This window comes from Phyllobates terribilis, unplaced genomic scaffold (genome assembly GCF_046119375.1).
Source record: "Phyllobates terribilis strain yellow unplaced genomic scaffold, ASM4611937v1 Scaffold_2__4_contigs__length_985480577, whole genome shotgun sequence".
Taxonomy (NCBI): domain Eukaryota; kingdom Metazoa; phylum Chordata; class Amphibia; order Anura; family Dendrobatidae; genus Phyllobates; species Phyllobates terribilis.
This window is the reverse complement of record NW_027362762.1, coordinates 2814791-2829459: the sequence shown is the minus strand read 5'-3', so window position 1 is coordinate 2829459 and position 14669 is coordinate 2814791. Positions and strand designations below refer to the sequence as shown.

General features: G+C 59.6%; 1 protein-coding gene across 1 annotated transcript in view; it reads right to left on the bottom strand.

Annotated features, from left to right (window-relative positions):
* PGM2L1 (phosphoglucomutase 2 like 1) overlaps positions 1-14338 on the bottom strand; it is a 40622-nt gene extending 26284 nt beyond the window's left edge. The window contains exon 1 of the mRNA XM_073661071.1: positions 14093-14338. Coding sequence (XP_073517172.1) covers positions 14093-14197 — 105 coding nt within the window. The 5' untranslated portion in view covers positions 14198-14338. The remainder of the gene's footprint in view (positions 1-14092) is intronic.
* Positions 14339-14669: the final 331 nt, after the last annotated feature.

The window sequence follows — 14669 nt, the reverse complement described above, 5'->3', positions numbered from 1 at the left end:
CCTCCCCCGAGCACAACCTCTATACAGGAGTATTATAAGCCTCCTCCCCCGAGCACAACCTCTATACAGGAGTATTATAAGCCTCCTCCCCCGAGCACAACCTCTATACAGGAGTATTATAAGCCTCCTCCCCCGAGCACAACCTCTATACAGGAGTATTATAAGCCTCCTCCCCCGAGCACAACCTCGATACAGGAGTATTATAAGCCTCCTCCCCCGAGCACAACCTCTATACAGGAGTATAAGACGCTCTACCTTCTATTATAGTGAGACTCTAACCTTAAGCAAAACCCAATACACAACCCAAAACAGCCTCCACTTAGATGGACAAAAAAAAAATCCCACCCCAATGTATAACGAGATCCACCATGCCCGAGTAGTCTCCCACAGGGAGCATAGAAAAAGACTCCCCCCTCCACTGAGTACAGCCTACAGACACGTCTATATTAGACCACCACACCCCCCTCAGAGTACAGCCTCCATACACAGATACAGTATAACAAGACCCCCACCCCTGAGTGCAGCCTCCACACATGGGTATGAGACCCCAACCCCCGAGTGCAGCCTCCACGCATGGGTATGAGACCCCAACCCCCGAGTACAGCCTCCACGCATGGGTATGAGACCCCAACCCCCGAGTACAGCTTCCACGCATGGGTATGAGACCCCAACCCCCGAGTACAGCTTCCACGCATGGGTATGAGACCCCAACCCCCGAGTACAGCCTCCACGCATGGGTATGAGACCCCAACCCCCGAGTACAGCCTCCATACACAGATACAGTATAACAAGACCCCCACCCCTGAGTGCAGCCTCCACACATGGGTATGAGACCCCAACCCCCGAGTGCAGCCTCCACGCATGGGTATGAGACCCCAACCCCCGAGTACAGCCTCCACGCATGGGTATGAGACCCCAACCCCCGAGCACAGCCTCCACGCATGGGTATGAGACCCCAACCCCCGAGCACAGCCTCCACGCATGGGTATGAGACCCCAACCCCCGAGTACAGCCTCCACGCATGGGTATGAGACCCCAACCCCCGAGTACAGCCTCCACGCATGGGTATGAGACCCCAACCCCCGAGTACAGCCTCCATACACAGATACAGTATAACAAGACCCCCACCCCTGAGTGCAGCCTCCACACATGGGTATGAGACCCCAACCCCCGAGTGCAGCCTCCACGCATGGGTATGAGACCCCAACCCCCGAGTACAGCCTCCACGCATGGGTATGAGACCCCAACCCCCGAGCACAGCCTCCACGCATGGGTATGAGACCCCAACCCCCGAGCACAGCCTCCACGCATGGGTATGAGACCCCAACCCCCGAGTACAGCCTCCATACACAGATACAGTATAACAAGACCCCCACCCCTGAGTGCAGCCTCCACACATGGGCATGAGACCCCAACCCCCGAGTGCAGCCTCCACACATGGGTATGAGACCCCAACCCCCGAGTGCAGCCTCCACACATGGGTATGAGACCCCAACCCCCGAGTGCAGCCTCCACGCATGGGTACGAGACCCCAACCCCCGAGTACAGCCTCCACGCATGGGTACGAGACCCCAACCCCCGAGCACAGCCTCCACGCATGGGTATGAGACCCCAACCCCCGAGCACAGCCTCCACGCATAGGTATGAGACCCCAACCCCCGAGCACAGCCTCCACGCATGGGTACGAGACCCCAACCCCCGAGTACAGCCTCCACGCATGGGTACGAGACCCCAACCCCCGAGCACAGCCTCCATACACAGATACAGTATAACAAGACCCCCACCCCCGAGTGCAGCCTCCACACATGGGTATGAGACCCCAACCCCCGAGTGCAGCCTCCACACATGGGTATGAGACCCCAACCCCCGAGTGCATCCTCCACGCATGGGTACGAGACCCCAACCCCCGAGTGCAGCCTCCACGCATGGGTATGAGACCCCAACCCCCGAGCGCAGCCTCCACGCATGGGTATGAGACCCCAACCCCCGAGTACAGCCTCCATACACAGATACAGTATAACAAGACCCCCACCCCTGAGTGCAGCCTCCACACATGGGTATGAGACCCCAACCCCCGAGTGCAGCCTCCACACATGGGTATGAGATCCCAACCCCCGAGTGCAGCCTCCACGCATGGGTAGGAGACCCCAACCCCCGAGTACAGCCTCCATACACAGATACAGTATAACAAGACCCCCACCCCTGAGTGCAGCCTCCACACATGGGTATGAGACCCCAACCCCCGAGTGCAGCCTCCACACATGGGTATGAGACCCCAACCCCCGAGTGCAGCCTCCACGCATGGGTACGAGACCCCAACCCCCGAGTACAGCCTCCACGCATGGGTACGAGACCCCAACCCCCGAGCACAGCCTCCACGCATGGGTATGAGACCCCAACCCCCGAGCACAGCCTCCACGCATGGGTATGAGACCCCAACCCCCGAGCACAGCCTCCATACACAGATACAGTATAACAAGACCCCCACCCCTGAGTGCAGCCTCCACACATGGGTATGAGACCCCAACCCCCGAGTGCAGCCTCCACACATGGGTATGAGACCCCAACCCCCGAGTGCAGCCTCCACGCATGGGTACGAGACCCCAACCCCCGAGTACAGCCTCCACGCATGGGTACGAGACCCCAACCCCCGAGCACAGCCTCCACGCATGGGTATGAGACCCCAACCCCCGAGCACAGCCTCCACGCATGGGTACGAGACCCCAACCCCCGAGCACAGCCTCCACACATGGGTACGAGACCCCAACCCCCGAGTACAGCCTCCACGCATGGGTACGAGACCCCAACCCCCGAGCACAGCCTCCATACACAGATACAGTATAACAAGACCCCAACCCCCGAGTGCAGCCTCCACACATGGGTATGAGACCCCAACCCCCGAGTGCAGCCTCCACACATGGGTATGAGACCCCAACCCCCGAGTGCAGCCTCCACGCATGGGTACGAGACCCCAACCCCCGAGTACAGCCTCCACGCATGGGTATGAGACCCCAACCCCCGAGCACAGCCTCCACGCATGGGTATGAGACCCCAACCCCCGAGCACAGCCTCCATACACAGATACAGTATAACAAGACCCCCACCCCTGAGTGCAGCCTCCACACATGGGTATGAGACCCCAACCCCCGAGTGCAGCCTCCACACATGGGTATGAGACCCCAACCCCCGAGTGCAGCCTCCACACATGGGTACGAGACCCCAACCCCCGAGTACAGCCTCCACGCATGGGTACGAGACCCCAACCCCCGAGCACAGCCTCCACGCATGGGTATGAGACCCCAACCCCCGAGCACAGCCTCCACGCATGGGTACGAGACCCCAACCCCCGAGTACAGCCTCCACGCATGGGTACGAGACCCCAACCCCCGAGCACAGCCTCCATACACAGATACAGTATAACAAGACCCCCACCCCTGAGTGCAGCCTCCACACATGGGTATGAGACCCCAACCCCCGAGTGCAGCCTCCACACATGGGTATGAGACCCCAAGCCCCGAGTGCAGCCTCCACGCATGGGTATGAGACCCCAACCCCCGAGTACAGCCTCCATACACAGATACAGTATAACAAGACCCCCACCCCTGAGTGCAGCCTCCACACATGAGTATGAGACCCCAACCCCCGAGTGCAGCCTCCACACATGGGTATGAGACCCCAACCCCCGAGTGCAGCCTCCACGCATGGGTACGAGACCCCAACCCCCGAGTACAGCCTCCACGCATGGGTACGAGACCCCAACCCCCGAGCACAGCCTCCACGCATGGGTATGAGACCCCAACCCCCGAGCACAGCCTCCACGCATGGGTATGAGACCCCAACCCCCGAGCACAGCCTCCACGCATGGGTATGAGACCCCAACCCCCGAGCACAGCCTCCATACACAGATACAGTATAACAAGAACCCCACCCCTGAGTGCAGCCTCCACACATGGGTATGAGACCCCAACCCCCGAGTGCAGCCTCCACGCATGGGTATGAGACCCCAACCCCCGAGTGCAGCCTCCACGCATGGGTATGAGACCCCAACCCCCGAGTACAGCCTCCATACACAGATACAGTATAACAAGACCCCCACCCCTGAGTGCAGCCTCCACACATGGGTATGAGACCCCAACCCCCGAGTGCAGCCTCCACACATTAGTACGAGACCCCAACCCCCGAGTGCAGCCTCCACGCATGGGTACGAGACCCCAACCCCCGAGTACAGCCTCCACGCATGGGTACGAGACCCCAACCCCCGAGCACAGCCTCCACGCATGGGTATGAGACCCCAACCCCCGAGCACAGCCTCCACGCATGGGTATGAGACCCCAACCCCCGAGCACAGCCTCCATACACAGATACAGTATAACAAGACCCCCACCCCTGAGTGCAGCCTCCACACATGGGTATGAGACCCCAACCCCCGAGTGCAGCCTCCACACATGGGTATGAGACCCCAACCCCCGAGCACAGCCTCCATACACAGATACAGTATAACAAGACCCCCACCCCTGAGTGCAGCCTCCACACATGGGTATGAGACCCCAACCCCCGAGTGCAGCCTCCACGCATGGGTATGAGACCCCAACCCCCGAGTGCAGCCTCCACGCATGGGTATGAGACCCCAACCCCCGAGTACAGCCTCCATACACAGATACAGTATAACAAGACCCCCACCCCTGAGTGCAGCCTCCACACATGGGTATGAGACCCCAACCCCCGAGTGCAGCCTCCACACATTAGTACGAGACCCCAACCCCCGAGTGCAGCCTCCACGCATGGGTATGAGACCCCAACCCCCGAGCACAGCCTCCACGCATGGGTATGAGACCCCAACCCCCGAGCACAGCCTCCATACACAGATACAGTATAACAAGACCCCCACCCCTGAGTGCAGCCTCCACACATGGGTATGAGACCCCAACCCCCGAGCGCAGCCTCCACACATGGGTATGAGACCCCAACCCCCGAGCACAGCCTCCATACACAGATACAGTATAACAAGACCCCCACCCCTGAGTGCAGCCTCCACACATGGGTATGAGACCCCAACCCCCGAGTGCAGCCTCCACACATGGGTATGAGACCCCAACCCCCGAGTGCAGCCTCCACACATGGGTATGAGACCCCAACCCCCGAGTGCAGCCTCCACACATGGGTATGAGACCCCAACCCCCGAGTGCAGCCTCCACGCATGGGTACGAGACCCCAACCCCCGAGCACAGCCTCCACGCATGGGTATGAGACCCCAACCCCCGAGCACAGCCTCCATACACAGATACAGTATAACAAGACCCCCACCCCTGAGTGCAGCCTCCACACATGGGTATGAGACCCCAACCCCCGAGCGCAGCCTCCACACATGGGTATGAGACCCCAACCCCCGAGCACAGCCTCCATACACAGATACAGTATAACAAGACCCCCACCCCTGAGTGCAGCCTCCACACATGGGTATGAGACCCCAACCCCCGAGTGCAGCCTCCACACATGGGTATGAGACCCCAACCCCCGAGTGCAGCCTCCACACATGGGTATGAGACCCCAACCCCCGAGTGCAGCCTCCACACATAGGTATGAGACCCCAACCCCCGAGTGCAGCCTCCACGCATGGGTACGAGACCCCAACCCCCGAGCACAGCCTCCACGCATGGGTATGAGACCCCAACCCCCGAGCACAGCCTCCATACACAGATACAGTATAACAAGACCCCCACCCCTGAGTGCAGCCTCCACACATGGGTATGAGACCCCAACCCCCGAGTGCAGCCTCCACGCATGGGTATGAGACCCCAACCCCCGAGTGCAGCCTCCACGCATGGGTATGAGACCCCAACCCCCGAGTACAGCCTCCATACACAGATACAGTATAACAAGACCCCCACCCCTGAGTGCAGCCTCCACACATGGGTATGAGACCCCAACCCCCGAGTGCAGCCTCCACACATTAGTACGAGACCCCAACCCCCGAGTGCAGCCTCCACGCATGGGTATGAGACCCCAACCCCCGAGCACAGCCTCCACGCATGGGTATGAGACCCCAACCCCCGAGCACAGCCTCCATACACAGATACAGTATAACAAGACCCCCACCCCTGAGTGCAGCCTCCACACATGGGTATGAGACCCCAACCCCCGAGCGCAGCCTCCACACATGGGTATGAGACCCCAACCCCCGAGCACAGCCTCCATACACAGATACAGTATAACAAGACCCCCACCCCCGAGTGCAGCCTCCACACATGGGTATGAGACCCCAACCCCCGAGTGCAGCCTCCACACATGGGTATGAGACCCCAACCCCCGAGTGCAGCCTCCACACATGGGTACGAGACCCCAACCCCCGAGTGCAGCCTCCACACATGGGTACGAGACCCCAACCCCCGAGCGCAGCCTCCACGCATGGGTACGAGACCCCAACCCCCGAGCGCAGCCTCCACGCATGGGTACGAGACCCCAACCCCCGAGCACAGCCTCCATACACAGATACAGTATAACAAGACCCCCACCCCTGAGTGCAGCCTCCACACATGGGTATGAGACCCCAACCCCCGAGCGCAGCCTCCACACATGGGTATGAGACCCCAACCCCCGAGCACAGCCTCCATACACAGATACAGTATAACAAGACCCCCACCCCTGAGTGCAGCCTCCACACATGGGTATGAGACCCCAACCCCCGAGTGCAGCCTCCACACATGGGTATGAGACCCCAACCCCCGAGTGCAGCCTCCACACATGGGTATGAGACCCCAACCCCCGAGTGCAGCCTCCACACATGGGTATGAGACCCCAACCCCCGAGTGCAGCCTCCACGCATGGGTATGAGACCCCAACCCCCGAGTGCAGCCTCCACGCATGGGTACGAGACCCCAACCCCCGAGCGCAGCCTCCATACACAGATACAGTATAACAAAACCCCCACCCCCGAGTGCAGCCTCCACGCATGGGTATGAGACCCCAACCCCCGAGCGCAGCCTCCACACATGGGTATGAGACCCCAACCCCCGAGCGCAGCCTCCACACATGGGTACGAGACCCCAACCCCCGAGCGCAGCCTCCACGCATGGGTACGAGACCCCAACCCCCGAGCGCAGCCTCCACGCATGGGTACGAGACCCCAACCCCCGAGCACAGCCTCCATACACAGATACAGTATAACAAGACCCCCACCCCTGAGTGCAGCCTCCACACATGGGTATGAGACCCCAACCCCCGAGCACAGCCTCCATACACAGATACAGTATAACAAGACCCCAACCCCCGAGCACAGCCTCCATACACAGATACAGTATAACAAGACCCCCACCCCCGAGCGCAGCCTCCACGCATGGGTACGAGACCCCCACCCCCGAGCGCAGCCTCCACGCATGGGTACGAGACCCCAACCCCCGAGCGCAGCCTCCACGCATGGGTACGAGACCCCCACCCCCGAGCGCAGCCTCCACGCATGGGTACGAGACCCCAACCCCCGAGCGCAGCCTCCACGCATGGGTACGAGACCCCAACCCCCGAGCGCAGCCTCCACGCATGGGTACGAGACCCCAACCCCCGAGCGCAGCCTCCACGCATGGGTACGAGACCCCAACCCCCGAGCGCAGCCTCCACGCATGGGTACGAGACCCCAACCCCCGAGCGCAGCCTCCACGCATGGGTACGAGACCCCCGAGCGCAGCCTCCACGCATGGGTACGAGACCCCCGAGCGCAGCCTCCACGCATGGGTACGAGACCCCCGAGCGCAGCCTCCACGCATGGGTACGAGACCCCCGAGCGCAGCCTCCACGCATGGGTACGAGACCCCCGAGCGCAGCCTCCACGCATGGGTACGAGACCCCCGAGCGCAGCCTCCACGCATGGGTACGAGACCCCCGAGCGCAGCCTCCACGCATGGGTACGAGACCCCCGAGCGCAGCCTCCACGCATGGGTACGAGACCCCCGAGCGCAGCCTCCACGCATGGGTACGAGACCCCCGAGCGCAGCCTCCACGCATGGGTACGAGACCCCCGAGCGCAGCCTCCACGCATGGGTACGAGACCCCCGAGCGCAGCCTCCACGCATGGGTACGAGACCCCCGAGCGCAGCCTCCACGCATGGGTACGAGACCCCCGAGCGCAGCCTCCACGCATGGGTACGAGACCCCCGAGCGCAGCCTCCACGCATGGGTACGAGACCCCCGAGCGCAGCCTCCACGCATGGGTACGAGACCCCCGAGCGCAGCCTCCACGCATGGGTACGAGACCCCCGAGCGCAGCCTCCACGCATGGGTACGAGACCCCCGAGCGCAGCCTCCACGCATGGGTACGAGACCCCCGAGCGCAGCCTCCACGCATGGGTACGAGACCCCCGAGCGCAGCCTCCACGCATGGGTACGAGACCCCCGAGCGCAGCCTCCACGCATGGGTACGAGACCCCCGAGCGCAGCCTCCACGCATGGGTACGAGACCCCCGAGCGCAGCCTCCACGCATGGGTACGAGACCCCCGAGCGCAGCCTCCACGCATGGGTACGAGACCCCCGAGCGCAGCCTCCACGCATGGGTACGAGACCCCCGAGCGCAGCCTCCACGCATGGGTACGAGACCCCCGAGCGCAGCCTCCACGCATGGGTACGAGACCCCCGAGCGCAGCCTCCACGCATGGGTACGAGACCCCCGAGCGCAGCCTCCACGCATGGGTACGAGACCCCCGAGCGCAGCCTCCACGCATGGGTACGAGACCCCCGAGCGCAGCCTCCACGCATGGGTACGAGACCCCCGAGCGCAGCCTCCACGCATGGGTACGAGACCCCCGAGCGCAGCCTCCACGCATGGGTACGAGACCCCCGAGCGCAGCCTCCACGCATGGGTACGAGACCCCCGAGCGCAGCCTCCACGCATGGGTACGAGACCCCCGAGCGCAGCCTCCACGCATGGGTACGAGACCCCCGAGCGCAGCCTCCACGCATGGGTACGAGACCCCCGAGCGCAGCCTCCACGCATGGGTACGAGACCCCCGAGCGCAGCCTCCACGCATGGGTACGAGACCCCCGAGCGCAGCCTCCACGCATGGGTACGAGACCCCCGAGCGCAGCCTCCACGCATGGGTACGAGACCCCCGAGCGCAGCCTCCACGCATGGGTACGAGACCCCCGAGCGCAGCCTCCACGCATGGGTACGAGACCCCCGAGCGCAGCCTCCACGCATGGGTACGAGACCCCCGAGCGCAGCCTCCACGCATGGGTACGAGACCCCCGAGCGCAGCCTCCACGCATGGGTACGAGACCCCCGAGCGCAGCCTCCACGCATGGGTACGAGACCCCCGAGCGCAGCCTCCACGCATGGGTACGAGACCCCCGAGCGCAGCCTCCACGCATGGGTACGAGACCCCCGAGCGCAGCCTCCACGCATGGGTACGAGACCCCCGAGCGCAGCCTCCACGCATGGGTACGAGACCCCCGAGCGCAGCCTCCACGCATGGGTACGAGACCCCCGAGCGCAGCCTCCACGCATGGGTACGAGACCCCCGAGCGCAGCCTCCACGCATGGGTACGAGACCCCCGAGCGCAGCCTCCACGCATGGGTACGAGACCCCCGAGCGCAGCCTCCACGCATGGGTACGAGACCCCCGAGCGCAGCCTCCACGCATGGGTACGAGACCCCCGAGCGCAGCCTCCACGCATGGGTACGAGACCCCCGAGCGCAGCCTCCACGCATGGGTACGAGACCCCCGAGTGCAGCCTCCACGCATGGGTACGAGACCCCCGAGTGCAGCCTCCACGCATGGGTACGAGACCCCCGAGTACAGCCTCCACGCATGGGTACGAGACCCCCGAGTACAGCCTCCACGCATGGGTATGAGACCCCAACCCCCGAGTACAGCCTCCACGCATGGGTATGAGACCCCAACCCCCGAGTACAGCCTCCACGCATGGGTATGAGACCCCAACCCCCGAGTACAGCCTCCACGCATGGGTATGAGACCCCAACCCCCGAGTACAGCCTCCACGCATGGGTATGAGACCCCAACCCCCGAGTACAGCCTCCACGCATGGGTATGAGACCCCAACCCCCGAGTACAGCCTCCACGCATGGGTATGAGACCCCAACCCCCGAGTACAGCCTCCACGCATGGGTATGAGACCCCAACCCCCGAGTACAGCCTCCACGCATGGGTATGAGACCCCAACCCCCGAGTACAGCCTCCACGCATGGGTATGAGACCCCAACCCCCGAGTACAGCCTCCACGCATGGGTATGAGACCCCAACCCCCGAGTACAGCCTCCACGCATGGGTATGAGACCCCAACCCCCGAGTACAGCCTCCACGCATGGGTATGAGACCCCAACCCCCGAGTACAGCCTCCACGCATGGGTATGAGACCCCAACCCCCGAGTACAGCCTCCACGCATGGGTATGAGACCCCAACCCCCGAGTACAGCCTCCACGCATGGGTATGAGACCCCAACCCCCGAGTACAGCCTCCACGCATGGGTATGAGACCCCAACCCCCGAGTACAGCCTCCACGCATGGGTATGAGACCCCAACCCCCGAGTACAGCCTCCACGCATGGGTATGAGACCCCAACCCCCGAGTACAGCCTCCACGCATGGGTATGAGACCCCAACCCCCGAGTACAGCCTCCACGCATGGGTATGAGACCCCAACCCCCGAGTACAGCCTCCACGCATGGGTATGAGACCCCAACCCCCGAGTACAGCCTCCACGCATGGGTATGAGACCCCAACCCCCGAGTACAGCCTCCACGCATGGGTATGAGACCCCAACCCCCGAGTACAGCCTCCACGCATGGGTATGAGACCCCAACCCCCGAGTACAGCCTCCACGCATGGGTATGAGACCCCAACCCCCGAGTACAGCCTCCACGCATGGGTATGAGACCCCAACCCCCGAGTACAGCCTCCACGCATGGGTATGAGACCCCAACCCCCGAGTACAGCCTCCACGCATGGGTATGAGACCCCAACCCCCGAGTACAGCCTCCACGCATGGGTATGAGACCCCAACCCCCGAGTACAGCCTCCACGCATGGGTATGAGACCCCAACCCCCGAGTACAGCCTCCACGCATGGGTATGAGACCCCAACCCCCGAGTACAGCCTCCACGCATGGGTATGAGACCCCAACCCCCGAGTACAGCCTCCACGCATGGGTATGAGACCCCAACCCCCGAGTACAGCCTCCACGCATGGGTATGAGACCCCAACCCCCGAGTACAGCCTCCACGCATGGGTATGAGACCCCAACCCCCGAGTACAGCCTCCACGCATGGGTATGAGACCCCAACCCCCGAGTACAGCCTCCACGCATGGGTATGAGACCCCAACCCCCGAGTACAGCCTCCACGCATGGGTATGAGACCCCAACCCCCGAGTACAGCCTCCACGCATGGGTATGAGACCCCAACCCCCGAGTACAGCCTCCACGCATGGGTATGAGACCCCAACCCCCGAGTACAGCCTCCACGCATGGGTATGAGACCCCAACCCCCGAGTACAGCCTCCACGCATGGGTATGAGACCCCAACCCCCGAGTACAGCCTCCACGCATGGGTATGAGACCCCAACCCCCGAGTACAGCCTCCACGCATGGGTATGAGACCCCAACCCCCGAGTACAGCCTCCACGCATGGGTATGAGACCCCAACCCCCGAGTACAGCCTCCACGCATGGGTATGAGACCCCAACCCCCGAGTACAGCCTCCACGCATGGGTATGAGACCCCAACCCCCGAGTACAGCCTCCACGCATGGGTATGAGACCCCAACCCCCGAGTGCAGCCTCCACGCATGGGTGTGAGACCCCACCCCCGAGTGCAGCCTCTACACATGGGTATGAGACCCCACCCCCGAGTGCAGCCTCTACACATGGGTATGAAACCCTACCACTATATTATACTTCAGCCCCATATACCATAATATGCACATCACCATATAGACAGTATACATGCACTCTATATACATACACACATTACTCATACATCTATATACAGACACATCCAATATATGACATTACTAATATAATAGTACTATATCACACTATACTAGACTATAGGTCATCACCGTATAGGTGTCCTCTCTCAATAAACATTATATACAGTCTATATCCACATCCTTAATATAATATATATACAGTACAGACCAAAAGTTTGGACACACCTTCTGATTTAAAGATTTTTCTGTATTTTCATGACTTTGAAAATTGTACATTCACACTGAAGGCATCAAAACTATGAATTACCACATGTGGAATTATATACTTAACAAAAAAGTGTGAAACAACTGAAAATATGTCTTATATTCTAGGTTCTTCACAGTAGCCACCTTTTGCTTTGATGACTGCTTTGCACACTCTTGGCATTCTCTTGATGAGCTTCAAGAGGTAGTCACCGGAAATGGTCTTCCAACAATCTTGAAGGAGTTCCCAGAGATGCTTAGCACTTGTTGGCCCTTTTGCCTTCACTCTGCGGTCCAGCTCACCCCAAACCATCTCGATTGGGTTCAGGTCTGGTGACTGTGGAGGCCAGGTCATCTGGCGTAGCCCCCCATCACTCTCCTTCTTGGTCAAATAGCCCTTACACAGCCTGGAGGTGTTTGGGGTCATTGTCCTGTTGAAAAATAAATGATGGTCAAACTAAACACAAACCGGATGGAATAGCATGCCGCTGCAAGATGCTGTGGTAGCCATGCTGGTTCAGTATGCCTTCAATTTTGAATAAATCCCCAACAGTGTCACCAGCAAAGCCCCCCCCACACCATCACACCTCCTCATCCATGCTTCACGGTGGGAACCAGGCATGTAGAGTCCATCCGTTCACCTTTTCTGCGTCGCACAAAGACACGGTGGTTGGAACCAAAGATCTCAAATGTGGACTCATCAGACCAAAGCACAGATTTCCACTGGTCTAATGTCCATTCCTTGTGTTCTTTAGCCCAAACAAGTCTCTTCTGCTTGTTGCCTGTCCTTAGCAGTGGTTTCCTAGCAGCTATTTTACCATGAAGGCCTGCTGCACAAAGTCTCCTCTTAGCAGTTGTTGTAGAGATGTGTCTGCTGCTAGAACTCTGTGAGGCATTGACCTGGTCTCTAATCTGAGCTGCTGTTAACCTGCAATTTTTGAGGCTGGTGACTCGGATAAACTTATCCTCAGAAGCAGAGGTGACTCTTGGTCTTCCTTTCCTGGGGCGGTCCTCATGTGAGCCAGTTTCTTTCTAGCGCTTGATGATTTTTTTCAACTGCACTTGGGGACACTTTCAAAGTTTTCCCAATTTTTCGGACTGACTGACCTTCATTTCTTAAAGTAATGATGGCCACTCGTTTTTCTTTACTTAGCTGCTTTTTTCTTGCCATAATACAAATTCTAACAGTCTATTCAGTAGGACTATCAGCTGTGTATCCACCTGACTTCTGCACAACACAACTGATGGTCCCAACCCCATTTATAAGGCAAGAAATCCCACTTATTAAACCTGACAGGGCACACCTGTGAAGTGAACACCATTTCCGGTGACTACCTCTTGAAGCTCATCAAGAGAATGCCAAGAGTGTGCAAAGCAGTCATCAAAGCAAAAGGTGGCTACTGTGAAGAACCTAGAATATAAGACATATTTTCAGATGTTTCACACTTTTTTGTTAAGTATATAATTCCACATGTGTTAATTCATAGTTTTGATGCCTTCAGTGTGAATGTACAATTTTCATAGTCATGAAAATACAGAAAAATCTTTAAATGAGAAGGTGTGTCCAAACTTTTGGTCTGTACTGTATATTACATCGTACACATACATTATATATTACATTGTAAACAGACATTACACACACATTATACACATACATTATATATATTATATACAGCTATATACACACATTCCCCGTGTTCTCTGACATATACATTACATCGTACACATACATTATATATTCACAGATCATCTCATCTCCAGGGATCTACCACATGAGTCTCCTCAGCACCTGTACAACTACAACTCCCAGCATGTCCTCACCCTCACGCTGCCGGCGTGCTGGGAGTTGTAGTCCCCCGGCGCCCCCTGCAGCCCCCGCACACAGCGCCCATCACTTATGTAACCCCATCTGTCACCTTGTCCCACTGCAGCCAGCGCCACACTGCGGCGTCCAGCTCGGCGTCCCCGGTGGAGCTGGGGATGAGCAGGTTGCAGTTGACGTCTCCGCTCGGCTCCTCCATCCTCTGCCGGTCCCGCTGCTCCCGCTTATCCCAGAGCCGGCAGCGGACTGCGCCACAGGAGAAGAGCAACCCCGCGCGTGCGCACAACCCGGCTGCCTCACTCACGCTGGCACAAACCTCTACTGAGCATGCGCCCCAGCTCGATTCCCACACTGTACCAAACACACTAAGTACGCATGCGCGAGTGAACATCTGCTCTGGCAACAGCGGTGCACGAGCTGATCACGCTTCCTAAGCATACTGTGCGCGTGCGCAGTATGAGAGCTCACGCTTTTGACGCATGCGCGGAACTAGTAGTCAGGGAAGCTGATCCTACATTTCCCTTGTTACCAAGATGAAGCCGTTGCCAGGCAACGAGAAGCTTCTCCCTGTGTCTTTTCCATGGAGGGCTTGTTAGGTCTGAGCTGTTGTCTCCTGGTGCAACATGAAACCTTCCTATAAGATCATTCTTATTATTAACCCCTTCGGGTCC